We start from the raw sequence: 26,933 nt of genomic DNA, 5'->3' as shown, positions 1-26,933 counted from the left end.
TCACATTAATCAGGGATTAAACGTGGAGTTATGTTCTGTATGCTAAATATGAGCGTATCTGCACAGCACCTATAACTGCGCTTTGTATCTGCTGATTGCTGATCGAGATTTACATGCTTGGCTCACTGACCCTGTATACTCATTTCATTCACGAAGGAGATGTATCAGTTCATTCAGCTCATTCACGAATGAGAAGATCTCTCGATCTCGTTCAACAAAGCACATGCTCCGTCACATCTTGAGTAACTCTTTGACAGGATGAAACAGTTCACAGAGCTGTTCACGAGCTACGCATTGCACTGCTAATAGCGCCGTGCTCGCGCGCTGCTGTGGAGGGAGGAACTTCAGTGAACAAGAAATATGAGTCTAGTAGCAACGTATCTTCCGTGATGTCCCCGGTGTGCGGGTCGGGGTGGGTAAAGAAATGTTACTTTATTTGCGGGCTGGGACGGCCAAATAATTTCATAAAAGCGGGACCCGTGGGTTGGAAAAAAACCCGACCCGCGCATCACTAGGCAGCATGTGCGAGCACAAGTGATACTGTGGCCGCCGGTCCACGACTGGTAGAAAAAAGATGACGCTCACTAAAGATGACGCTCATTTAAGCTCACTGGCTGGGTTTTCTCCTCTGAAAGAAAAGGTTGCACAACTGACAGAATAAGTTACAATATCTGAGATATTGCTGCTAATTTTTTTTTTTTTAATGCCATTGCTTAAATTTATATTATTTATCTTTTGACATTTAATTTTCTTACTTCAGAAACATTGTTTAATATAATCGCTGTTCATATTTTTATTCAAAGTTCAGAATCAAGATAAATTTATTACTCTTATGTTTCTTATGATAACTGAGATAATGCTGCTAAATTTATTCTTTCTTTACCTTGAATGTCATTGCTCTATTTTATTTTTTATATTTCATATTTTGTTCAAATGTTTAATATATCTGCTGTTCATATGTTCATTTATTAGTGTGTTATATGATTAGAATGTTGTCCCGGTTTTAAAATAAAGCACAGCAATGATATTTGAGTGTATTTTCCCTTTTCAGGAAAAGTATTGAAAAAGTATCGAAATCGCAATTCTTGACTAGGTATCGGTATCGAAACAATTTTGGTATCGTGACAACACTATGAAGCATACAGACTTTATTGGAGCCACAGAAAAATAATTGGGGCCACAGAAATGTTTCACTGAAAAAAAAGCACAATAAACAAATTTTACAGCATAGGGTGAAGTCATTATGTCCATTAACAATGATTTGGGACAAATATAAATGTCATTTAACCTGTTAGCCAGCAACCCCCATTATTGGACTCACAGCTGAAAGTACCCTACCTAACTTAAAATTGCAACGGTTCCTTACTTTAGTGTGTTACAAAGATAATTTGATAATTTGGTGTCTTTGGAAAGAAGACTTTTTGGGCTGTACTTTTTATCAACCAGAGTTGATAATGCTCAAAAATATTACAAGTTATAGACACTGAAGTGCCTTGAAAATTTTTTTACCACACTGAATTATTATTTTTATATAAAAATACATGAAATCAGTTCTGGAGCGATCTAGAAGTAATGGGTTGAAAGTCAAATGTCTCATGAGTTTCTATTTCAAATCTGAGGAAGATACCATAAAAAATGGGATTCCTGCAACCATTTTTTTTATATGCAACCATATAGACTGTCAATCGTCTATCGGCACAACCCTAATATATAGCCGATTGCAGTAATAGTCAAAACCGATACATCAGTCTACCTCTAAAGTAAATTTATATAATCGCCAGTGGCAAACACGGCAACTTTACTTGCAAATTAATTTATATTGGCTGCAAATACATCCATTATAGGTGCAGTCTAGAGACCAGAAATAACAAATAAATACATTTTAAATAACCCACCTTTTTTTATTTTTTTTTTTATTTTTTTTTAAACAATGTAACTGATTCCTGTGAGGGCAAAGCTGGATTTTCAACATCTTTACTCTAGTCGTCAGTGTCACATGATTCTTCAGAAATCATTATAATATACTCATTTGGTGATCAAGAAACATTTCTTATTGTCAATGTTGAAAACAATTGTGCTGCTCATTGCTGAATAACATTAATAAATAGTATTAATAAAAAAAAACATACATGTATATATTGTACTACCACCAGCTTTTGAACAGAACATTTTTTTCTTTTGTTTGTACACACACACAGCTTAGGACAGTTTGCAACCTGTATTGGCCTTGATAATAGCTTTTGCTTTGAACTAGTCAGGACAAGTGGAGAAGCCTGGACAGTTTGCGGACACACCTTGCATTTATACAAAAACTCTTTCATTCTTCATAAAAACCAGCAGAACAACTTACATGAGATGAGCAAACTATTCATAGAATATTCACACTATTCATACAAACTATTCGCAGAACAGCAAAATTAAAGCACATCTGCAAGGCAGCAGACCACCGCAGGAAGTCTAAAAATATTCCATGTGGGAGAGAAAAATGATTCTTACAGAAGCACATCTGACAGAACAAAAGCTGCCTCCTCACACACACGTGCATGCATGAATCTGCCAGTTTTTTTTCCCATTCTAATGAAGCCTTCAATTTCCTCTTAATAGAAGCAAAACTGGGTACATGTTGTGCGTGGGGAATCGCGAATGAGTAGATGGGGATGCAACAGGAATGGCAGGGGGAGGGAGAACATAACTTACTGTCCTTGTCTCTGGCTCGGTCAAGGTTCTCATTAACATGTGAAACTCATTTCTGTATTCACCTGCCAGTGCAGCCCCAACCGATCACCCATAAACTCCTTTGCAAGAACCTCACTGATCAACAAACAGAGGGAGACAGCTGGACACACTAATAAAACGCACCCAAACACAAACAGGTGAGATAAAGAAACAAAGAAAACAAAAATATAGGGTAGACAAGCAGATGAAATACTACTATCAAATGACAGAACAAGACAATCTCTCAGCAGTGGTTCTGCAGACGACCAAAATAATGGTGTGTCTCTTAGATCAGAATATGTGGTGTTCCTAGAAATGACCTTATAAAGTCACAATGCATGGTACCAAACAACCTTTTTATGTCCCTTATCATCCAACTCGAAATGTTACTTTTAAAGTGCCCCTATTATGCCATTTCAAAGAACGCCTTTCATGCAGTGTGTAACATTGCTGTAAGTGAATGTAAAATATCTGCAAAGCTGGAAGTGCATGATAAATAAAAAGTTATCATCTCCCAAAAGGGAGAATGGACTGAACGGCCTAAACGAATCATCAGTGATTTGGATCCCACTTCTGTGATGGCTAAACATCACGGGGTATCACAATTGCATTATGCCCCCTACTGGCCGGCCATGAGCAATTTGACCCCACCCTCAAACACTGTAGCTTGTTTGTGTGGTTATTATTGGTTAACATGTCGAGAAGACGCTGTTACCTATGTTGTGAAAGTAAATTTGTTTTTCACACAGAATTAGTGTTTAAAACTCATTTTCCACTAGAATCCACACTGTAAGTATGACAAATAATAGCCTCGAAGTTTATATTTTCTATCAAGTGTTCAAAATATGGAACTGTGGCAATGGGCGCATCATTTACGACATGCGCTGTATGTGGTAAATTGGTAAAAATAGACTGTGACATCTGACCAATCAAAGCAGAGTAGTCTCATGGAAAAAATGGGTTTAGAGGCTGAATTTTAGAACTGCTTCGAATGAATTGTTTGAGAACCATTGGAAAATAAGGTCATATTAAATCCATACTTTTGAGAAAAATAAAGCACTTTTTTTTTTACCCTGCATGCATTTACACCTATTATAGGCATTTTTTACTAATTATACTGATATAATTGCATTACTATTAACATTATTAAAATGTATATTACAATGATTCCCTTTTAAACTAAATGGAATTTTATGGATGATATTCTAAAGAATGATGGTAATCAGTTTTGGTTCCCACTGACTTGCATAACATGGACAAAAACCACAGTGGAAGTCAATAGGAACCAAAACTGTTTGGTTACCAACATTCTTCATATATTTTTTCATATTCCACAGAATAAATAATATCATACAGGTTTGACATGGAGGTGAGAAAAATGAGGACAGAGCATTTATTTTTGGCTGAAAAAAATTTATATAATTAAAAAACACCTTTAAATAGATCAAATGATAGATGAAACGACAGAACAGAATGATAGATAGATTATTTAAATTCATGTCCTCTATTTCTAAAATACCTTTCATGGAAACACAAACAATAAAACACCTTTCAGATCAGGTTCAAGTGCCAAAATGCCTCTTGCTGACTTTAGAAGCAATGAGAAATGAAGGGCAGTGGTTGGTTTATCAAGTCTCAGGGTGGCTACACAAACTGAAATGGCAAACGAGCCAAAATCCATTGTACTACAACACACACTAAGGTATAGAAATAAAAAAATAAAAAATTGTGCTGGTATCAGACCGGTATCAGTAGGGCTCCAAATAGTGCTGGGCGGTATACCGGTTCATACCGGTGTCGTTTAACAAATGTTCAGAACGCATCTGAGAGGGGTCTCTTCACCGTTGCACTTTGGCGAATTCCGAAACTGAAGCTGTAGAACTAGTAGAACGTGATGATACAGAAGAACTCGTCCACAATATCTGCTGACACACATAACCACCGCCCGCTGCCATCAGCTCCTGCGCCTCACACACAAGCGCAACTTTAGCGCTAGATTTAGCAACTTTCAGACGCTTTAAGAGGCTTTTTTTCCATAGGTTATATGTACTGACAAACCTAGAGACTTTTTTGGATAAACAAATGTGATTCGGTTAGATGATGTAGCCAGTGCTGCCCCGCGAGCGCTAGATCTGGCTCTGTGTCGTCTCCCGGTGTCTGTTCTGTGCACTGAGTGGCAGAGAAGCATTTCTTTAAGCTGCCCGTACCGCAGCAGACTCATCAATAAATGAGTAAAAAAAAACTGACTGTTTGGAATTATAAATATGTTCATAGTTCGTCTGTTAATATTTAGGCTACTATTACATTTAATTACATAATAATATTATGCATTATTATACACATTGTAAATTATGCAAAATTATAGCATTTAAATGGTAGAGTTCTCCTTTGTCAAATAGTGTCTATTTTACTATTAAAGAGTAACTAAACCCTAAACCAACTTTTTTTAGTTAATGATCTGTAAGAATGGGGCTTTATTAGTGTAATATATGGTTTATAATATATGGCATATAATATATGGTGTAAAAACGTCTGAGTGCTGCCCTCTTCAGGTTGAACGGTGGCTACTGCAGTTGATTTTTCCTATTGGATGTTGCGGTGGCAAGTGACGTAAACGGTGGCAGGTGACGTTAGCAGTTTCCAGCTCACCACGCCCCTTGGAACGAGCTACCACGCCCTTGGCAGTATAAAACCATCTTGTTCCATCAAAATTACTGTAGTGAGGCAGGAGTTGGAATTGCGAGTATTGAAAACGACCAGGATAGAGTATTATAGCATCTATTTAGCATACCATTTAAATAGTTATTTATATTATTTCGTGTAGCCTATGTAGTTAATTAGCATAGTTGTTCGTGTAATGTATTGTTAGAAGCATAGTTAGTTAGTAGCATAGTATTGCATCAGTTAGGATAGCTTCAAGTTAGCGTAATTTATTTACAGTGGTCAGGATGGTACGTGCTGGTTGCTGGTTGCAACAGCATGGACCGTATAGTTTTCCAGCAGACTTGAAAATTAGGCACTGGAAGACCGCAAGTTACCGCCTAGAGCTAGAGTGTGCAAACTGCATTTTACGCGGGATTGCTTCTCCAACGCAATGGAGGTGGAAATGGGCTTCTCCACACAGCTTGCGCTGAAAAGCGACGCGGTGTGGGGGTTAAGACCGCAGTTTGAGCCAAGGGTTCGAATTAATATGGCTCAGGCCACAGACACCTCGACATCCTCCACTTCAGGTGAAGGTGGGGGAGAAAAGTCCTCTACTTCAAATGAACGCTATGTTGCAAAGCTACTTGCGTCACTACAGTCACTCTCCATTTTAGCGACTCTGACAGCAGCTGTCAATTAATCCATCACTGCGGGTCTCAGGTTCACGCCCCGCCCTCGGTTCATCCCCTCTATCTCCGCTGTGCTCTCCACTTTTCAGCATTTTTCAAATATTGCCAGTGGGTGGAGTCAGGCTCTGACCAGGGGTTTAGTTACCCTTTAAAATCCATATTTTGAATAATGTGTGTCAAATAAAGTTCTTAGTCATTTCTTCCTGTGGGGAAGCATCCCAGCCAGAAACTACAATAGCTTACTATGAATGAAATGGAAATTAAATTAAATACAATTGTGTAAATGGAAATTAAAAAATTATGTAACCAAAATACTAAAAATGGCCAGAAAAACAAACAAACAAAAACTTAACGTGTGACTTTTAATTATAAACAAGCCTGAAATACACTTGGACTCTTATTTTTAAATGTCTATACTATTGCAGGCTGATCCTTCAAATGAGAGAGAAAATATGCATTCTTACAACCATCTAAAACATTATATAAATGTCAAAGTAGACATTGTTATAATTCATCAACTCGAGTTCATAAGCAATCGCTTGGCTTAAATGTGCACTATTCATTGATTGAGAATCACTTTGAAGCAGTCTGAAGTGCACGTGGGAATGTCAGCGGGAGGAAACAGTTCTTGCACACACAGAGAACGAGTAGACATGAAACGTGAAGGGCGAGGGAAGATTTAACACTAGTTAATTGATCGCGGATGGTTTCATTAATTTGGGCAGATAAAAAAGTATGACGATAAAAATAATAAAAGCAAAAATGTTTCTCCATATATACTTGGGTATCGTTAATATCGTTAATATACCTGGGTGGCCTGCCCAAGTAAAGCCTATGTGTGGGAAGCACTGGTTGAAATAACTGGAAGAGAGTGATGGGTTTAAAATATGATGGATACAACAGGAATCTGAACTCTACAGAATTCCAAGTTCTACACGACACATGTGAGAATTCCCACGTCCCCAGAATGACTGCCTGAGGAGCTTCCCTTCAACCCTGGAGCTTTCAGCTGTGAAAGGGCAACACCAGGCTCTCATCCCTCTTAATGCTGACTCTTACACAAAACCCCCTCATCAGGACCAGCCCTCTTAATGTTCAATATACACACGCTCTCAGAATAACCCCCCAAAAGCTATGTGATTTCCCATCTATATCTCTGTGCCCCTTGTTTGACTCCAGCCCCCACTCACTCCCCACAAATGCCCTGGCAATGACCCTCTATTAGAGGAAGAACATGTGAGTGAGTCTGCGATCATGTTTAAATGGAGGAGTGTGTCATTTGTGTGTTGACTACACAAATCTCTACTCCATATCGGGGTCTCAATACTGAAGCAGAATCCTCAATGATCTTATACAGGCTGCATGGGAAGAGTCAGCAATATGCGGCTATAAACAGTCAGGCAGGAAACAGCATCACTGACAGCTACCATATCAGACAAAATCACACCTGTGATTTTCACCTTGAGTGAAAATTCTTCTTAATTCAATCATAAAACCAAAGTTGAAAACAACCAATTCAATGACCATAAATGATCATTTCTGCAATAAAAGTATAAACAGGTCCAAAGTGTTTTGTTTGCAGTAAATATGTACAACAAGAGTTTTGTGTGTGAACCTGGATCCAAATTAACCTAAAAACTCTACAAGTAAAGGGGTGGTTCACGGTTTCTTTTCTAGGCTTGATTGTATTTATGGGGTACAGTCTTTCATGTGTTAATGCTTCATTTAAAAAAAAATAATAATTATTATTATTTTTCACATAATCTACCTTTATTCCACACTGCTCTGTCCCTTCTCTGAGAAACGCGCTGATCCTTTGCTGCTTTTATGAAGCCCATCCCTCAGAAAGGGGTGATGTGCTCAACTGATTTATAGCAGATTGGGTAAACTGCCTCTTGTGCATGCCTAAACATCCCGCCCCTCACCTCTGTAGCATGTGCTCTGGTGATACTGTAAACAACGGCGTCATTACTATCACTTATCAGTTTGAGCCCGATTGAGAAGCAGAGGATATTATTGAAAAGGATCATGCAGAACCTCTGCAAGCATGGCTTTTAATGGTAGGGCTATTTTTTGTTTTTGGTTGTGGTCTCATACTTTTAGATATTTTGTTATTTGTAAATGCTACTGCCTATGTTAGCTTTTAATATACAGTTTTATCCTGATTAAAGCTTAAATACAGTATGGCAACTATATGAGTGTCCATATTTAACTCTTCTCATAGCTATGTGAAAAATGTATAATTGGAACAGTTCATTGTTGGAGCTGAGCTGAATGAGAGAGAGTGTGAGAGAGAGAGAGAGATGCAGAGCATAGTAAGGGGATTCGAGGAACAGTATTAAGAACCACTGCTTTAGAACAATGATTTTTAAACTTGTGAATCCATTAGAAACGTTAAGACAGAAGCGTGATTCATATACGAATATATTTTTATGTGCACCTCTAGTTTTCTCTTCCTCTTCTCTAAACCAGCACAGCATGGCCTCGCACCCTTTGCTGCCTTTTCCCGAGTCCCAACCAGCTGTTTGTAGGCATTAAACTGACAGAATTTTAAAAGACGATATCTCCGTTTGCACTGAACTTTCAGCTTAATAACTTTGCAGATAATGTTAAAGATCAAACAGCAACATTACACACTAATTAATGTTAAAAAAGTGAAACAGCAATCAACTACCCCTTTAAGGCTGCATTAAAAGCAATGATGATACACACTGCATGTGTATAGCGATACATCGTAAAAACGATCTGGTCTGGGCTTGAAATCAATTCAAAGTGCGATTACATAATTTGTTGGAATGTCACTTATCAATTCTTAAACACATTCTCATCTTAACCACATTACTGCAGGCATGGCAGTACAGCACTCAAATTCTGTCAAAAAAATATAATGACTATGGGGCCATTTACACAACAGCAAAAAGCTGAAATTTTTTATGCGTTTTGTCTGTTCGTTTAAACGACAACAGCATTTTGGGTAGTGAAAATGCACATTTTTGAAAATGGGTTTCAAAGTGCAAGTTTTTGAATGACAGTGTTGTTGTTTCAGTGTAAACACCCAATACAGGAATCTTTGAAAACGGTGACATCACGTGGGTGCGTAGTACGTGTTAGGTATTTAGATATGCGCAGTACATGTCGATTTTAATGGCAAGCAGAAACAAACATACACAACAATGGTGGAGTACATGGTACGTTGTTGCTGCTCAAGAGTTTGCTAACACTTCTTCAGCAAACTGTGGATTTACTTTACCAATATCACAACCAACAGTGGAGACGCATCATATAATCGTCACTTCCCTACAGGTACTGTTTACTAACAAGGTGACAGCACCAACTACTATCCAGGCATAAGTCGTACAGTGTTTTTGCGGATGTGTGTACACGCAAATCATTTTGAAAACTTTAAAAACTTAAAAAAATTTTAACTTTAACTCATGAAGAGGAATATTTAGCCAATAACATTGAGAGTTTTAACTTAAAATTATAACTGTTGCTGATGATCCTCACACACATGAACATCACTATTGGGAAGAAAGACAATCAATCTTTAAATTAAGCACAACTTAAGAACATAAGTGTTAAAATGTTCGACGTTATAAATATAAAATGACATCAAAACTAGGTGGACATTTCCTCTACTTTTTCCTGCGACGCTTGATTTACAATAAATCTGGAATCCTGTGCATCCTAAAAAAAAAAGAAACTTGGCATCGCTAAGGTGATCTAATCCAGATAAAGCCAATGGCAAATTCTAAGCTTTTTCTTCTACTGCAGACGCCTGGAGAGGTCATGGGATGTCAGGCCACTTGTGGAAGCCTTAATTCCTGAGCCACACACAACACATTTGGAGAACCTTGGTTGCATGTAAAAACTTCAACATCAAGTACCCGAATAAAAAACACAGACATGAACAGCCGATCATTCTGACAGCCAACACCCTGCAGTGCAAATCATAGATGTGACCCATATCAGATGTGATAGGAGGGGTGGGTGGGTGTGAATGCATGTGTTTAGCCTCTGGGGAGCATAAGGCAGAGCTGCTATTTATCAGGTTACAAAAAAGTGGGTGTGTATTGTGCCGCTCTTGCCGCCTGTGTGTCTGCAGTTCAGCTTCTATCTCTCTTCATCCCTTGCTCCCTCTCGAGCAGAATGGTATGGAGTATATCAGTCTGAGAATGTGTGGATCTCTTCTTCACTTCACCTCTCTCATCTGGTCTAACACATAAACCCTTGTTTTGTCTTACAACTCCAAACACAGAAACAAACACACCCCTTCTCATTCAATCACTATGTCTCTTTCTCTGTCTCTTTCCACCAACAGTGGCACAACTTGCAGCTGGCAGCCTTGGCAGGAAGCAAAACTCATTACCGCTCATTCTTGACCATCTCTGTCATGTTTTCTTTTAGACCATCTCACATAAACAAGGCATTTCAGACTGAGAAGTGTAGTATTTTGTGACAGCCCCTACGCTGGTTGTACAGAACAAGAAATCTTGAAAAAAAAAATGCTGAAACCATTAGGAAGTGATCTGAACATGTTAAGGTCTTACAAGTAAATTTCCAAAATGTAGGATGCACTTTGACCTGCTTTAAATTATTTCTAGATGCTTTAGTGAGTCTCAGAAAGCTGTTTGCTTACTCAAATCATGTCACAGCTGAGAGCCGGTATTTGAAACATAACTGAAATATTTAAATACTGGTCATCAGAAAGGGAAACTGTAAGTGTGCTTTGCAAAAAACTTCAACCGAACAATGGGAAGAGCTTATTCAACTCACCCGATCTTGTTCATGAGGCAGGAGACGCACTGGAGGCAGAGAATCCAGAGACACGCACCCCGTCCCGTCATTATGAGAACTCCTGCTTACCAACCGGAAGAGCGGTCCTTGTTTTACCACCCGTCCGTGAGAAACAGCCCGCTTAAGAGCTACTCGGAGCTGCTGGTGGAAAAGGCCTGGCCCCATAGAGCCACTGCCAGACAGATAACCCGCAACATCTGCCTGGCACTTCAGAAAACGTTCGATACTCTTCAGGGATGATCCACTGGGTTCATGAAGCCCCTCTAGAGAGCGCTTGATGAGCTTGTTCCAGTCCAGACCAGGTTTTTTACTAGAGCTGGAGGTGCTGGAACTGCCGCCGCCACTTCCTGCCCGAGGCTTTGGGAACGCCAAGCGTCCAGGATTATCAGGGTCCTTGTAGGAGTTGAGCCCCTTATTGGACACCTTGAGTACGGAGCCATCTTTAACACTGAGCTCAAGGTGCTCCAGGACCGTCTTGCGGTCAAGCCCATGGGACATTGACACAGCATTGCAGATGCGCTCTTCGGATGGCCGCTGCTTTTGCTTTTTCACCTTGTTGATGGCTTCCAAGATCCAGGTGGTGTACAACGAGTTTGCCAACTTCACCATGGCTGCTGTAATACTGCTGGGCCAAGGCCCAACACACTCTCGCAACTGTTAGGAAGCACCCAGTGGCCTCAGCCCTGGCGCTGCCTCGTCGTTGTCCTCCTCCTCCTCTCTTTTCGTCCAGGAGGCTATCCTTTGTCCCGGGGAGGTGCAGTAAGTCTCTCTGTGCCTGAGCAGGAGCTGTTAGAGAGGGAGCTGATCACCATAGCATAGGCTCCCTAAACCCCCCCCCCCCCAACCTAGAACAGATCCCCCAACCCAGTGATCCTTCCTCCTGAAGGGCTGCCACACCAAAGCAAAGAGGTGGGGTATGCAACAGGCAGACACAGCAACTACCCCAAAAAGAAAGCAAAGCTGCAAGAGCCGTGGGTATCGTCTTATCTGCCCGTCTCAAAACCAGTCAGTAAGGTAGAATCATTGATTCTGACAGTTAGGGTTATCCATTTAGATGGAGCATCTTTGTAAAGAATTGTAGCAACAGTTTTAGAGACTTTCTGATAGGAATGTGAGTGTCTCAATTATCTTCCCAGCGCTGTTGGAAAAAGCAGTCCAGAACAGATCCCTCACTCCAGTAAGTAAAGTAGGCTGATCATCTTAAAACAGAGTATTCTTCAGAAGCGAAGCTCTTGCAACCTACAAAATAAAAGAAGAAAAAGAAAGGATTAGACTCTGCAGAAAAATAAATAAATAAATACATTGCAACAAACAAGGTTTTTGAACACTCATCTATATGAAAGGATCAGTTCATTTCCAGAATAGAAATTTCCTGATAATTTACTCGCCCCCATGTCATCAAAGATGTTCATGTCTTTTTTTCTTTAGTCGCCAAAGACCAATCGTTTTGCTAGATGTGACCCCTTAAACCTATAATGAAACTGCAATTTTGACCTTCAACCTGTTGGCCATGATTGAAGTCCATTATATGGAGAAAAATCCTTGAATGGTTTCCTCAAAAACCTTAATTTCTTTGCGACTGAAGACAGAAAGACATGAACATCTTGGATGACATGGGGGTGAGTAAATGATCAGTATTTTTTTATTCTGGAAGTGAACTTATCCTTTAGCACATAAAAAAAGGGAAAAAAAACACAGCAAACAGTTTTACAGAAACATACGGGCCTTGCTAAAGAAGGGAAATGTATCTTTGTGCATCTACTGCACAATGATGGTGAACTACAACTCTAGGTGTACAACTTAGGTGTTTTTTTACTATTATAATTAGGTGCAATCAATGTACTTATTGTATTGCAAAACACTTTCGCTGCTATTAAAGTGGGATACGGTCAAGCTTAGGTATAGGTTTCTTGGTGTTGTAAGGTTTAACAGTGTTACTGTAGATGTAATTACAGAAACTAAAAACAGATTTAATTACATAAAGCTAATTTTACATGAGTACAATATAAAAATGTGCATGTACACAATATATGTATTGTCTCAATGATAAACATTTTTTGTTCTGCATTCAAATACAATCAGTTAAGATTTAGTTTAAACAAGTTAAAGTCAATACTGGCAGGAATAAACTTTTAGTGTCCTTTTAAACACATGTAATGGCTTTTAATTACAGCAAGTAATTCTAAACCAAATCATAACTAAGAACTAAAGGGAATAGAGTAATATTTATCAGTAACGTATGTGTAATTACACTGTAACAAAGATACATTAAAATAAAGTGTAACAATCTAAACCAAAACAACGTGCAACAGAAAACTGCCTCATGATCAGTTGTAAACACACTACATATACAGTATATCTAAAAATATATAAAAATAAAAATGTCTAAAACGCAAAGCGCCTGAAACAAAGTTATATGAATGGGAGAGAAAAGAATCAGTGGTTCTCTTAAAAACACAACGATCTAAAATTTGTGATGCAATGTCTTATAACTTCAAAATAAAGTTTAGCAATCTCCCAACACTATGACAGATGGCCATTTATAAATTATCTGTAAATTAGGTGCTAATCGTATGTCAATCTGCAGAAAGAAAATCACTTAATGTCAACACATGGCTAATAGTAAACAACACGGCAACGGTGCTTGAACGTTGAAAAAAAATGTAAACAGTATTACACACAGCAGCTTAATAGTAGCTAAACACTTGACATTGAAAATAAACTTGACTGTATTTAAGCATATTATTCCATTCCAAACAATGTAAACTTTGAAGTAACGATGTCAGTGCACTAGACGGATGTTGTTAGCTTCAAAACACCAGCAACGTGCTGTTGAGAATAAGGACAATGTCTCCTCCATTCCCTCCAGCGCCTGAGATTTCGCACCATAACAATCAGAAAACGGCATTTTCTAGACCTTTATCCAGCTTTATGTTCCGTTAAGAAACCTTGCGGCCTAAACGAATACACAATGGCCGTAACCAGTGGCTACCGCGGTTAGCGCGCCTCAGCCGTTAAAAAAAAAGGAACGCCAAGATTCCTTCCTTCCTTCCCTCGCGCCAACGTTTGACACGGCCGCGCGCGCGGCCTCAATCTCTGCCTCGGATAAGCGCTTGACAAAAAATAAATAAATAAATCCTCACGCGAGCTGTTCGAGTGCTTTTCTGCGCTTCCTCCACCATTTTTTCTCCTCCACTTCCTTCCCCGTTTACTGTAACCCACCCTCCCTACCCAACCGGAGAACCTGCGGCGGCGGCGGTGGTGGTGGTGGCGGAGGAGGAGACGAGGCCCGTGAGGGAAGTAGTTAGGCCTCGGCTAGCCTCCCCCCCACACACCCTCCCCCTCCATCTCCATCTCCGCGCACCCCCCGTTCCCTCTACCTTCTCCCGCTCCTTCCCTGAAAGACAGAACCACGAGTCCAGTTCGGGCTCACGAGCCGACAGCATTTTAAACGCTACACGTAACTGCGTGCTACTCACCTTAATTTCGGGTCGAGTGGCCGAGGAAAAGGTGCCAGAAAGCGTTCGAAACACAGACAACAACAAGCCCGAAAAATGCAACCAGAGAGCACTGGCTCCAGAGCTGACGCCATCTTTGAGTGAAACAGGAGCTTGGCGGGTGGGGGAGGGGGGAAACAGTCGGCGCTAGGGAGCGTCTGCATCGTGCGAATCTGAATCGGAGAGGGAGAGGCATGGGATAAGAAAGGGACTGCAGCGGGAGGAGAGAGGGGGGTACGGCTGCACACATCTGAAGGGCGAATGTCCGTTGCTTCTGCGTGAAATGGAAGAAAGGGACAGATGGTAAAGCGGAAAAAAAGAAAAGGCGATGTGGCACGCTTAGGGAACGTCTGCATGTTGCAGTAGCGCCTTGACGGCGGCAGAAGAAATCATAGCGACGGTGTGTGGTTTTAATGTTAGAGGGTATTTAAAGATCAAAGACGGCCCCTCCACACCTCCCATCGGGGTTCTGCGTAGCCATTCTGCTGTTTTCGTCCCCTGTTTCCAATATCAATCATAATGCTATGAAAAATACATAAGCACATACCCAGCACTCATGATGAATCAAATGTTTTTATTTTGGGAGCGGGGACGCACTACATAAACAATGCCAGTGAGAGTAACTACTAGAGTGGGATTATGTAAATTGCCCGCAGTGCCATATGAGGCAGGGATGACAGGTGACCCACACACCTTTCCCTTCGGTGCTCCATGCGAGAGATGTTTTCAATTTAACACCCACTCGGGAAATGAGAATCTGTTGCTATAGTGCCATCAGTAGTCATTAATAGAATATTTATGATATGATGTAGTTGCGTTGTAATTGCTGTAATGTTTGAGCTGCGTGAATATATTAATATTATGAACACATAATTACTATTCAGGGCATGCTTTTTAAATTTTAAGAGAGGAAAAACTTTAATACGAATTAGTTTAGACAATCATAATTATTTCAGAATAATTGGAATTTACACACATGCATTCTTATTTGCCACACCTGTATTATTAAACAACTGGATCATCAAAGCCCCTTGTTTGGTGTTTAAATTATAGATGTAATATAAATGTTAAGTCTGACATTCATGCTTCCCTCATATTTCTCTTTTATAATGAGAATATAAAATAAAACATTCAGCTAATTGTTGACATATACATTAATACATCATAGTATCAGTAACTATAGTGTAGACTGTAAATAATAGTGAAAGTGAAGTGACATTCAGCCAAGTATGGTGACCCATACTCAGAATTTGTGCTCTGCATTTAACCCATCCGAAATGCACACACACAGAGCAGTGAACACACACACACTGTGAGCACACACCCGGAGCAGTGGGCAGCCATTTATGCTGTGGCGCCCGGGGAGCAGTTGGGGGTTCGATGCCTTGCTCAAGGGCACCTAAGTCGTGGTATTGAAGGTGGAGAGAGAACTGTACATGCACTCCCCCCACCCACAATTCCTGCCGGCCCGGGACTCGAACTCACAACCTTTCGATTGGGAGTCCGACTCTCTAACCATTAGGCCACGACTCCCCACTAAATAATAGCTTATGTACACTGGCAGAAACCAATATTATATGCTAAGATAAACCAAAATATATACACGAAAACCAAGAAGTAAGCCTAGAAAATTGCCTAATGTGCATGCAGTGCATTTGCCATTGACTCAAAGTCAGCCAGTGGACCAATACATATTCACATAAAGTAGGTATTATTTCCTGAACAGCACCCTGCAGCTTTGTGACAAAACTGGTGTCAAGGACTGCAAAGATAGACAGCCAGCTTTATATGTATATACTTTTATATGTCTTTACAAACAGCAGTCACAAAGTGATGAATGTTGCAGTCATTCCTGTCTCTTTAGGAAAGCTGTCAGATGCAGAGGCAGCTGACAGGTGTGTTGAGAACAGGAACTAATATAAGGGAACTGAATTCAGAATTTTTAAACAGTCTGGTTTTGGTCAATGTTTGTGTATTTATAAATCAAGCTTTTTTAAATTAATGGCTCACCTGCTGGTTGAAGTTGCATTAAAGAAAGAACACATTTAAGCTATTTGTGACCATTTATTTTAAAGCTGTAGTCTTTAGAAAGAAAGTAAACTATTAAATTTATATTTATTTATTGATTTTTGCATTTGGCAGAAGCTTTTAAGTGGCTACACTGCATTCAAGGTACAAATTTTTTTATTTCAGATTTCAGCTTTTGCTTTCCCTGGGAATTGAGCCCATGACCTTGGCGTTGCTCACACCACACTCAACTGTCACTATTAGTATCATAGACAATTTATTGATAGTTAGATCTACCCGTTTTTCCCTCCACAGTTTCTCATATGTAGTAGCTAAATGCTTTTATTTTATTACTCTACGATAACATTTTATGTTTAAGGTGGACAATATGAAAATGAGGAAGAAACCTTGGCTGGCTTTGTGAGATCTGAACTTTCCAAAAGGAAGTTGAGAGTGTGTTAAGTCTTCAACAACCTCTATGATGCTTTGACAAGTACACACAATGTCTGTTTTTTCATCTGAAATGTTTGTTGTAAAATAAATAAATACATCTTAATTATTACGTTCATGTTTCATCATTAATTTGTAACATGACTCAGAGGTACAATAACTCAACCAAAGCACCATTATGCCAGATTATTAAAAAAAAAGAAAAAAAGCCCCAGTATTTAACTTTTATTATAGTGTTTCTTGCTTGGTTATATGTTTCCATTGGATCCATTGGTGAGCAAGTGATGTAATGCTTAATTTCTCCAAATCTGTTGAACTAATGAACTAATCTACATAATAAATACATTTTCGTTGTTGGGTAAACTATTCCTTGTGCGAAAACAAACAAAAATTCTGATAATCTTTTTTTTTTTTTTTTTTTTTGCATGATGAAGGTCATATGAAATAAATCCTCAATTTTGGAAGTCCTCTAATATTCGAATTTATGTTGGTGAAAGTGTGAAAACAGCATCATGCCAACATTCTCAATGAATGAGGGGGTTGTCCTGTTTTTGATTGCGACCAGCACTGTCACTATAGAAACACACATATAAAAATAAATATAGCTATACTATGAGGAGGTAGCAATGGGACCTGATAGACATTCATAACACTATGTGGGCGAGCTGTAGCTGCCCTGCAGCACAGATTTCATCAAATAAAGATCATCACAGTTTAATTAAAAACTTTAGTTTAACTGTTGAGTCATTCCTACTGTGATAAACATGAAGTGTTAACTAGGATAAAACCATGTTTATTTGGTAAATGAAAAGAAGAACAAGCTCACAATTCTAGTGGAATAAAAGAGCAGTACTGACCTTGTCTGCAACACAAAAGCAATTTGTACATACTTTTATAGAAGAATATCTGCATTGCAGATATACTGAAAACATACTGATATACTGAAACACTTCAAGCACAATTCGGGTTAGAAAAACATGCTGACATATGCAAGTGTTTATTTGAGCTTTTAAAAGACCCATACTCCTCTGTCAAACACTGGTTTCTAGTTTTGTGGATAAAGATAAGGAACGGTGAAACTAGGTTGTAGGTTATAAGGGCAATCTTTATACTATCATCATTGTGCCCTTGAGCAAGGCACTTAACCCTAGGTTGCTCCAGTGGGACTGTCCCTGTAACTTAAGAGGCAATGCAGCACATATGAGCCATTGCACTGTGAGTTGTGGAAATTAATTCCACCACCCTTAGCTGATTGCTGATAAACAGACCTTCTATTCCATTTTATTCTATTCTATGTATTTTTGCAACCAGCAAATCGCGGTAGTTCATCAAAAAAATGAGAATTATCATCATTTACTTATCCCTCATGTCATTCCAAACATGTATGACTATCTTTCATCTATGAAACACAAAATAAGATATTTTGAAGACTTTAGGGGTCCAAACAACATAAACTTTCTTTCAGAAACTTTCATTATAAGGACAAAAATAAATAAAAAATCAAAATGACTTCTGTGTTTCTATTAGTGAATTCTGTCAATACTGCAAAAACAATACAATAGTACAAAATAAATACTAATTTTACAAAATTGGTAATTTTGTACCTCGATTAAATATAATTTTTTTTTTTTTTTTTCTAATTATTATTATTATTTTTTGATATATGAAGTAATTTGCCTAAAATACACACAGATTATAACCTGTTTATATATATACAATGACAACCACCTGAAAATCACAGATGGTAAAAAGAGAGCCACATAACACATTTTTTTTTAAATTTTTTTAAGGAAATACAGAAGGTGTGCAGAAGGTGCAAACACGAACAATATGCATTTAAAGTATTTTCTCAAAATGTAAGACACGTCTACATAGGGTCGGATATTGGCTTTGAAGAAAAAAGAGAGACACTGTTGATGGGGGTTGAGGAGAATGATGACAGTCGTGTCTACCACAGACATCCTTGGAACTAGTCATTACTGCTTTTGTCCGTGTGAACCAGCAAGTTTCCTGCTGGGTCTGGCTCATGGCCAACTCTCCAACCCCAACTTCAGTCCCAAACCACTGCTCTCTATTTCTCCATAACACAGGCCCTCCCCTCCCATCCTGAAGCAGACGGAGACATACAACGGAAATTTCCAGGCATACCCCCCACCCACGTCAACATATCTGTTGGCTCTCTCTTTATAGTCAACATGGATTCAAAACTGACCAGATTTACTGCCTTTACATGCTGGTGGTCACATAATATTGTACACGATTCATCGGTGTGTGTTTTTCTTATGTTTGTTTTCATAATCTTGCATGCCTTTACATTTTGGTTGACATCAATGACAAAATAAGTTGATAAAAACATCACAATAATCCACAGGTAATCCACACGACTCCAGTCCATCATTGAAGTCTTGTGAAGTATAAAACTGCATTTGTTAGAAACAATTCCATCAAGTCATCTCTCCCAAATAAGGAGAGAAATATGCTCAGATCAAGCATAGTTTGGATTTATGTTGTGGATTTTAATGTGAGACTTTTTGGGGGGAAATGATGAGATTTGAATTTCTGGGTGATTTTTCCTTTAAGAAACAGTCAAATAAAAAAAGGAGACTTAATTAAAACAGTAATTTTAACAAGAATAAAGTTAGCGTTACAGCAATAATAGTAACTTATTATATTTTCTGGAAAATGCTGAGATGCTGAACTTGCCTCCAAGTCTCAAAACCATCTTGGTTCCCAGAAGGCAGAAGTTTAAAAGAAAAAAGAAAGAAAAGAAGACAAAATATGGAATATTAAGTTGCACCCTGAATGTTTTCTCATTCAATATTCAATTTCAATAAAAAAAATTGTACTTGCTGAAATAAACAAAGACTTTATCTGTCCAGTTGACAGACCCCACCCTCCTCCTCCTCACTTTCAACTCAATTGAAACACCTCTACCTCGTCCAAACCACTACAGATGGTTTTCATCCCGAAGCCTCTAGCAGAGAGCAACTTCAGCAAGATCTCTCTGATACTATACTTTATTCTGTGTTTCCTTCTCAATCCCTCAAGTGCACAGAAGTGCACTCTTCACTGAAGTAGTGTACTTCTAGGGGCCTGTAGGACCAGTGTTCATGTCTGCTTGTGAGAGAGTGGTTGAAATGTCTGGATGTGAGGTTTATAGTGATTTCAAAAGCAAATATTATGGTATAGTATTCTGTGATCTTAAATTCAACATTGTGCTTGCAATTATCTATCTATCTATCTATCTATCTATCTATCTATCTATCTATCTATCTATCCATCCATCCATCCATCCATCCATCCATCCATCCATCCATCCATCATTAAGTTTGTTGTGATAAACTTTTGATAAAGCTCTTAGTTAAAATTAGTTTAATTGAATGAATTTATGCATGTATGAATTTCTTTCTATTTATAATAAATTTTAATTCTACTTCATACATTAAAAATCAAAGTTCAAAGTTATTCAGTGTTTTCCCCCCTTTTTTATATCGGTTGTCCTATTTGTTTGGTTTTTTATTTACTTTATTTTGAAATAAAAAGTGTTTATCACTGAGTAAAGTGTGTCTTTTTTCCCCAGCCATTCTGGAATATTCTCAAAGGGGCAATATCTCAGGTTACACAGGGCAGTCAGAGCAAGAAAAAGAAGTCATGGACCATATGGCCCTCTGGCAGCCCACTATCAGATTCAAAAAAAAAAAAAAAGAGAGAGCTCTTTACTCAGAGTCTGCATTATAATTACAAAAGGAGGATGAAAACCTTGAAACAAACTACATGTTCTTCACAGGGTCATGTGACACAGAGCAGTATATATTTACAGGGCAGGATACACTGCAGACAACAATGCAACCTAAGACCTACATGCATTCCTGCAGGGGCTGTTGGCGGGTATTTCTTCTTTTGAGCCTATAGCAGACAATGTGTGCCTCTCTCATTCTCACTCTTCCTCCTCCCTCTCTCTCCTGTTTTGGGAGTGAGTGGAGGACGCTCCCTCCTGCTGCTTCTTTCTGCCTACACTCACCCCAGCAGCACACATCATTCACGTAGGCCTCCAGAGTTAGAGCTCAGACTATATGTTTCCCCTAAGAGCTCAATGTGCATCTGTCTTTTGTTTTTCAGTGGAAATGATGCCAGTTTTGACCTCTGAGGTCACATCTTATCAGGCTGTATCCTCAAAACACATCAAAATTTTATGCACTTGAATGTGAAATGAGTTTGCATCATTATTGTTCAATCGATTTAGTCTGTAATTTCAAAGCCATGTGTATCAAGATGACTAAAATGAACCTTTAGTGCTATTTTGCTTAAAGTGATCAAATTAAATCAAAACGGATGATATTTATTTTCTTTAAGGAATAATTCCCCCCAAAATGAAAATTTGTAGAAAATCTACTCACCCTGAGGCCATCCAAGATGCAGATGAGTTTAATTCTTCAGAACAGTTTTGGAGATCATTACAGCTTGCTCACCAATGGAGTGTTATTCCAAAAAAAAAAATTAAATTAATTTTTAATTAAATTAATTAAAAAAATAAATAAAATCACACTCCAAACAAACAAACACACTCATTCAAATTTGCATTGAAAGAGTTACTAGATCCATATCTAGACTGGCCATACTTTACAGTGGGCCTTTTTGCCTTGGGCCGCTTAGCATAGCATTAGCCTAGCAACAACCAAAAACACCTTAGCAATGGCATAGCAACACCATGGCAACCACCTTAAACAAACAAATCTGTGACTTTTATAGCATGACTTACTTTAAAGGAGCATTGCGTAGGTTCTGAAATTTCTAAACGTTACTGACACCAGTGGCCGTTAGAGGAACTGCAGCCAGTCTCATGCTCGTTCTCAGTGCGCACGCTCTTTTTTTTTTAACTTACGAGGAGTGTCCGTGGGTGTCTGAATTGTGCTGGAGGCTGGTCGCTTCTGAAGTCCATTTCAAAACACTATTGCCGCTGCTTACTATAATGGCTGGCGTCCCGTACGGTTGTAAGCCCAAGTAGACGAAAACGCGCATGACGTCACATTTTGTGAATTTTCGCGCCAATTCGGGCCCGACTCCTCCACACACAATTGAGCCTACAGGCTGATAGAGGCAACCGTGGTGGACAGTCGAGGTGTCATTCTTTTTTTTACATCATGGTTGGCTCATACATGTACAAATGAAAACTCTATCTTAAAGATTTTTTTTAAGTAAAAACCTCCACATAGCTCCTTTAAAAGTCTGATTTAATGATTTGTTTTGGATCTGTTTTGAAAGGTTTTGTCCACATTTCTTCATGCAGGATGAATTTCTTCTTTATCTGTATAGTGCTTTATAGGATACTGATTGTGTCAAAGCAGAATGTAAGTAGATTTACTTTAAATTGATTTATTGATTTCAAGTTTAAGTGTAGCAGTCAGATTCATGTTACCCCCAATAATGCTTTCGGCTGCTCATTATATCAGCTCTGGCACTCTGATATAAGAGCCTGTCAGTCTAATGAGACTAATCGCCATGAAATTGAAGTTAAGAGTCAGCGAGAAGTGTCTTTAATTCAATAGTACAAATCCATATATGATTAGATCCTGACAGAAATAGCTGAAATGCATTACAACGGCAGGCTGATTGTAGTTATTTATCATTCCTGCTCTGTGAGTAAACAAAAAAAAAGCTGTAAAATACAAGGCCGATGTCTCAAATGAAATAAAATTCTTCAGCTTCGACAGTACATGGAAAATGAATTACTGTTATTGGATTATGTCCAGTTTCCAGGACACACAGAGACAGCTTTCCTGTTTTCTGAACTGTCTTGATAAATTGTTGATAAATTTAACGTTGCACTTTAAAAAAAAATACTATTCATACACTGATACACAATTTTCACAATATCTCTCGCTGACAGTCTTGTCACACTGGAATGTTTTCATTGCCACAATCGACATGCAGTCTGTGGGCGGGCTGTTCTGGCTTGTGTTTTGATAGTTAATCTTTGGATCTCTTCACAGAACAGGCACTCTGGCCAAGGGCAGCGTGACCCCTGACCTCTTACAATCACTAATCTAATACATCAGTCTGCCTCTACCCGTCGCAAGCTGTTCACTCTGTTACAAACTCATGACATCACTGCTTAACCCTGATTAATTTACTCCACAGTGTGTGCTCAACTAATTCTACTGTAATCAGATACACAAAAACCAACGAAGAAAACAAATACTTTTAAGTGGCCTCATTACACCCTGGCTTCTGAAATGAAATCCATCCTAAAGCAATAAACCAGATGCTTAAGGTTTCTTAAAGGAACAATCTGGGTTGAATACAAGTTAATTTTATTTAACCACATTTGAGTTGATTTACACAAAAAATTATTCTGATCCTTTTACAAAAAATAAAATAAAAAATTATACAGTGAAAACCCTATAATGGAAATGAATGGGGCAATTTTGAAGGACTTAAAATCAGGAATGTAAGGCTTTTAATTTTTATAAAAGCACTTATATTAATTTTTCTGTTATAGTTTGTTATTTGAACTGTAAAGCTTTTTTGTTTTTGTCATTTTAGGGTTTTATGGCAACAACTTGATATAACTTTACACGGAAAATGTTAGCAAGTAATTTTTCACACTAAAATCATGTAAAAAAGTGAGTATTTAGCATTTGCAGATTAAAAATAAATAAATAAATAAATAAAAACACCAAACAGTTGATGGTAGCTATTGAATTTCACGGTGGAAAAAAAAAACAACAACAACAACTGTGGAAGTCAATGGCTACCATCAGTCCTTTGGTTATAAACATTCTTCAAAATATCTTTTTTGTTCAACAGAAGAACGAAACTAGTTTGGAAAAACTTGAGGGAGAGTAAATAATCACAGAATTTCCTACATTTTCTAAACAGATCAACCCCCCAAAAAATCTGATCGTATTTCTGTACACTTGTTACTTAAAATTTTTTAATTAAAAATACTCATTACTTTCAATTAATCTTAACTTGAAGTGTACCAGGAATATTCCTTAAATTATCAACACCCCCAAAAATGACACTTTTACTTCTGCTTATACTTGTAAAATACTTGTAATTACAAAAATGCTAATTAAGTATTTACTTATTTGTTAATTTTAAGATTTGTAGTGAACCCAGAATATTCCTTAATATAAACAGTTTAAGCCCCCCCACCCCCTAAATTCTGTCATTGTTTACTTAACCTTTTGTTGAATAAATTATATAAATAGAAAAGTAGCTCTTATTATTTATTTACAAATGTGAATTTAAAATTCAAAATGAATTTGTTTACTCGTTACTTTCGAGAGAGAGGGAGAGAGAGAAAAAAAAGGAATTTAATTATGGAATGCTTGTTATTATTGTATCAATAATATGACAAATTCCCTCCCAAAAAAACATCCAGAATAGGAAACAGGCACTGGTACTGCACCAGCGCTCAAAACCACTCAAATGCAGACATGGTTTGCAGCTCGCAGTTCTTACGTTGTCATCTTTAGGCAGCAGACAGAGAGTGTGCTGAGGACTCAAGTTTATTAATAATGGAGCAGGAGGCATAGGTTCCACATCTCTCCACTGAAGTCCGTCCCAATGGAGATGCGGCGAGCACATCCTCCCTCTCACGTCTCAGGTACTCGCTCACAGGCCAAGGAATATGATTTGACGTAAAGAGAGCACGTTTCAAAGAGATAAACAGAGCACAGACTGGCAGCCCTGCTGTTTGGATCCTTTGGGCTGCTGGGAAACTAATGATCTGGGATCTGGGCTGCAAACACTAACTTGTAGATTCCTTTCCAAAGCAGGGGTTCTCCATCACCTGGAGAGCTGTTCAGATGTTTTTTGCTTGTTATAGCACCACTGTGTGTGGCCTCGAGCAAGACATTTAAGCTCATAATGTTCCTCAAGACGTGGACCTGCAAACAAAAAGGTAAATGTCAAATAAGGCCAGAGTTAGTTCTAACTCTAATCAAACACAACTGAACAACTGTAGCAGCTCTGCAGGACACTGGCCCTCCAGGACCATGTTTGGAGACCCCTGCTCTAGGTTGTTATGTGGTGGCTAGGCAGTAGCTATTTGGTTGCTCGGTAGTTGCTGGGGTGTTATTGGTGGTTGCTAGGGCCAATAGACCAGCTCATTCGAGTCCGAGACGAGATTGAGTTCAGAAAGGGTTGAGTCCGAGTCAAGACCGAGACCATAGAGATTGGGTCTGAGACAAGACCTAAAGAACTCTTCAAGAGTATGCAAAATGTTTGGGGGAAACAATAAAATTGGTACCATACTCAAACAATATATAGAATATAGAATGGCATGTACACTGTATTTTATTTACTTGATATAGGTTTAAAAAATATTATCAGTAAAGGGTAAAAAGTCACAGAATGTTTCTTTTTTTAGAGTCTTACTGCACTCTTTGTGGCTCTTATATGCAAACTGAATAATAGATGTGAAAGTGACGTGACATACAGCCAAGTATGGTGACCCATACTCAGAATTCGCTCTGCTTTTAAGCCATCCAAAGTGCACACACACAGTAGTGAACACACACACGGAGCAGTGGGCAGCCATTTATGCTGCGGCACCCGGGGAGCAGTTGGGTGTTCGGTGCCTTGCTCAAGGGCACCTCAGTCGTGGTATTGAAGGTGGAGAGAGCGCTGGACATGCACTCCCCCCACCTACAATTCCTGCCGACCCGAGACTCGAACTCACAACCCTTCGATTGCAAGTCCAACTCTCTAACCATTAGGCCACGACTTCCCCGATGATGATAGGTGATGTAACAGACGTTTTAAAAAGTTAGTGTGTTAAGTTCATGAGACATCCTGACCTGAGTCCTGCTGCCTCTGAACTAACGTTATGCTGACATTTCACGTACATACTTTTTTCTCAACTCCTTTTTAATGGTTAAATGTAATTGTATTAATCAAAAAGCATGTCTATTTGATTAAAATCATAACACATACATTTTCACAATTTATTCAAAGTTTAACAAAACTTTCCCCTCAGAAATTTTGTTGTGTATTTAAATTGTTCTGGTTATCTAATGAAGGCATAAAACATTCATAAATTTTTTCTTCTAATTATTGAAAATTAAGCAAACTTAAAAAGGGGATTTACTATTAAAAATAAAACATGTAAGAAATGTTGTGTGATTATTCCTTAAAAAAAAATAATGTTTCATTTTAGTAGTAGTAGGCTATGTACATTCTGCTGAAGTAATAGATTTCTGGCAAATACTTGTCTTTAAATTAAACCAGATTTTTATTTCGGCGGGTTACCGTGAATACCTTTACAGTTCTGTGTATGTGATATGAGCTAGTTGCTAGCTGGATTTACTTATAGTAGTGTTAACAAAAGTTATCGTGTGCATTGTAGTAACAAATGTCAGTAAATGAATTCTTGAGATCTCCGTGCATACGTGCTCAGTGTTGAAAAGGGGCGGAGCTACATAAGATCTATGATGCTTATCACTCTATAGCGCCTCTCTTGACGTGTTGATAATGAATGCTGTGTTGAAAGTGACAGTTATGTTTATTGTAACAGACTGGAAACAAGACTTCACACATCGTGAATAATTAAGCGACGCAGCAGATGACAATTGGAGAACGTAAACAATCTCAACAACAAGTGTTTGACCTCAGACCACGTTAATCTAATCGTGGTGTGACATACTCATCAATTTTACACGAGTCTTTCTGTTAAGGATCTAGCATCACTTGCGATGGAATAGATAATGGGTGATAAGGGATCTGAAATTATTAACAAATAAAGGAAGACGGACAGCCGCTCAACACTCAGCACGCCACGGGCGTGGGCGAGAACATAATGGGGCAGAACAAAGTGGAGAGTTCTGAAGCTCAATGGGACAGACTCCATTTTTGTTAGTTTCTCTCTCCAGCTGTCAGCTCCTACGTTGTCTCGTGGGGTGGGGGGGGGGGGGGGGGGGGGGGGGCGTGTTGCTACGGTGACAGGAGGCCACATGTCTTAAGGGCCTCATTTTGGTCAAAGGACCCCATTGTTCTGGTGCTAAGCTGCCTTCACTGGGACTGTAGGATGGGGGAGAGGGGTTTCCCTCCTTCACACGCCACAGAAAAAACACTTGGCACAATCATTATGACCCCAACAGTGGCACACACGCAAACAATACATCATGCA

At 38.7% G+C, this 26,933-nt stretch overlaps 1 protein-coding gene across 1 annotated transcript in view; it reads right to left on the bottom strand.

Moving 5' to 3' along the window:
* Positions 1 to 12,080, bottom strand: part of kat6a (K(lysine) acetyltransferase 6A) — a 35,666-nt gene extending 23,586 nt beyond the window's left edge. The window contains exon 1 of the mRNA XM_059548697.1: positions 10,824 to 12,080. Within this exon, the coding sequence (XP_059404680.1) occupies positions 10,824 to 11,453 (630 nt within the window). The 5' untranslated portion in view covers positions 11,454 to 12,080. The remainder of the gene's footprint in view (positions 1 to 10,823) is intronic.
* Between the last annotated feature and the right edge of the window lie 14,853 nt (positions 12,081 to 26,933).

Source organism: Carassius carassius, chromosome 4 (assembly GCF_963082965.1).
Source record: "Carassius carassius chromosome 4, fCarCar2.1, whole genome shotgun sequence".
Classification (NCBI taxonomy): domain Eukaryota; kingdom Metazoa; phylum Chordata; class Actinopteri; order Cypriniformes; family Cyprinidae; genus Carassius; species Carassius carassius.
This window is presented reverse-complemented; position numbering and strand designations above follow the sequence as displayed.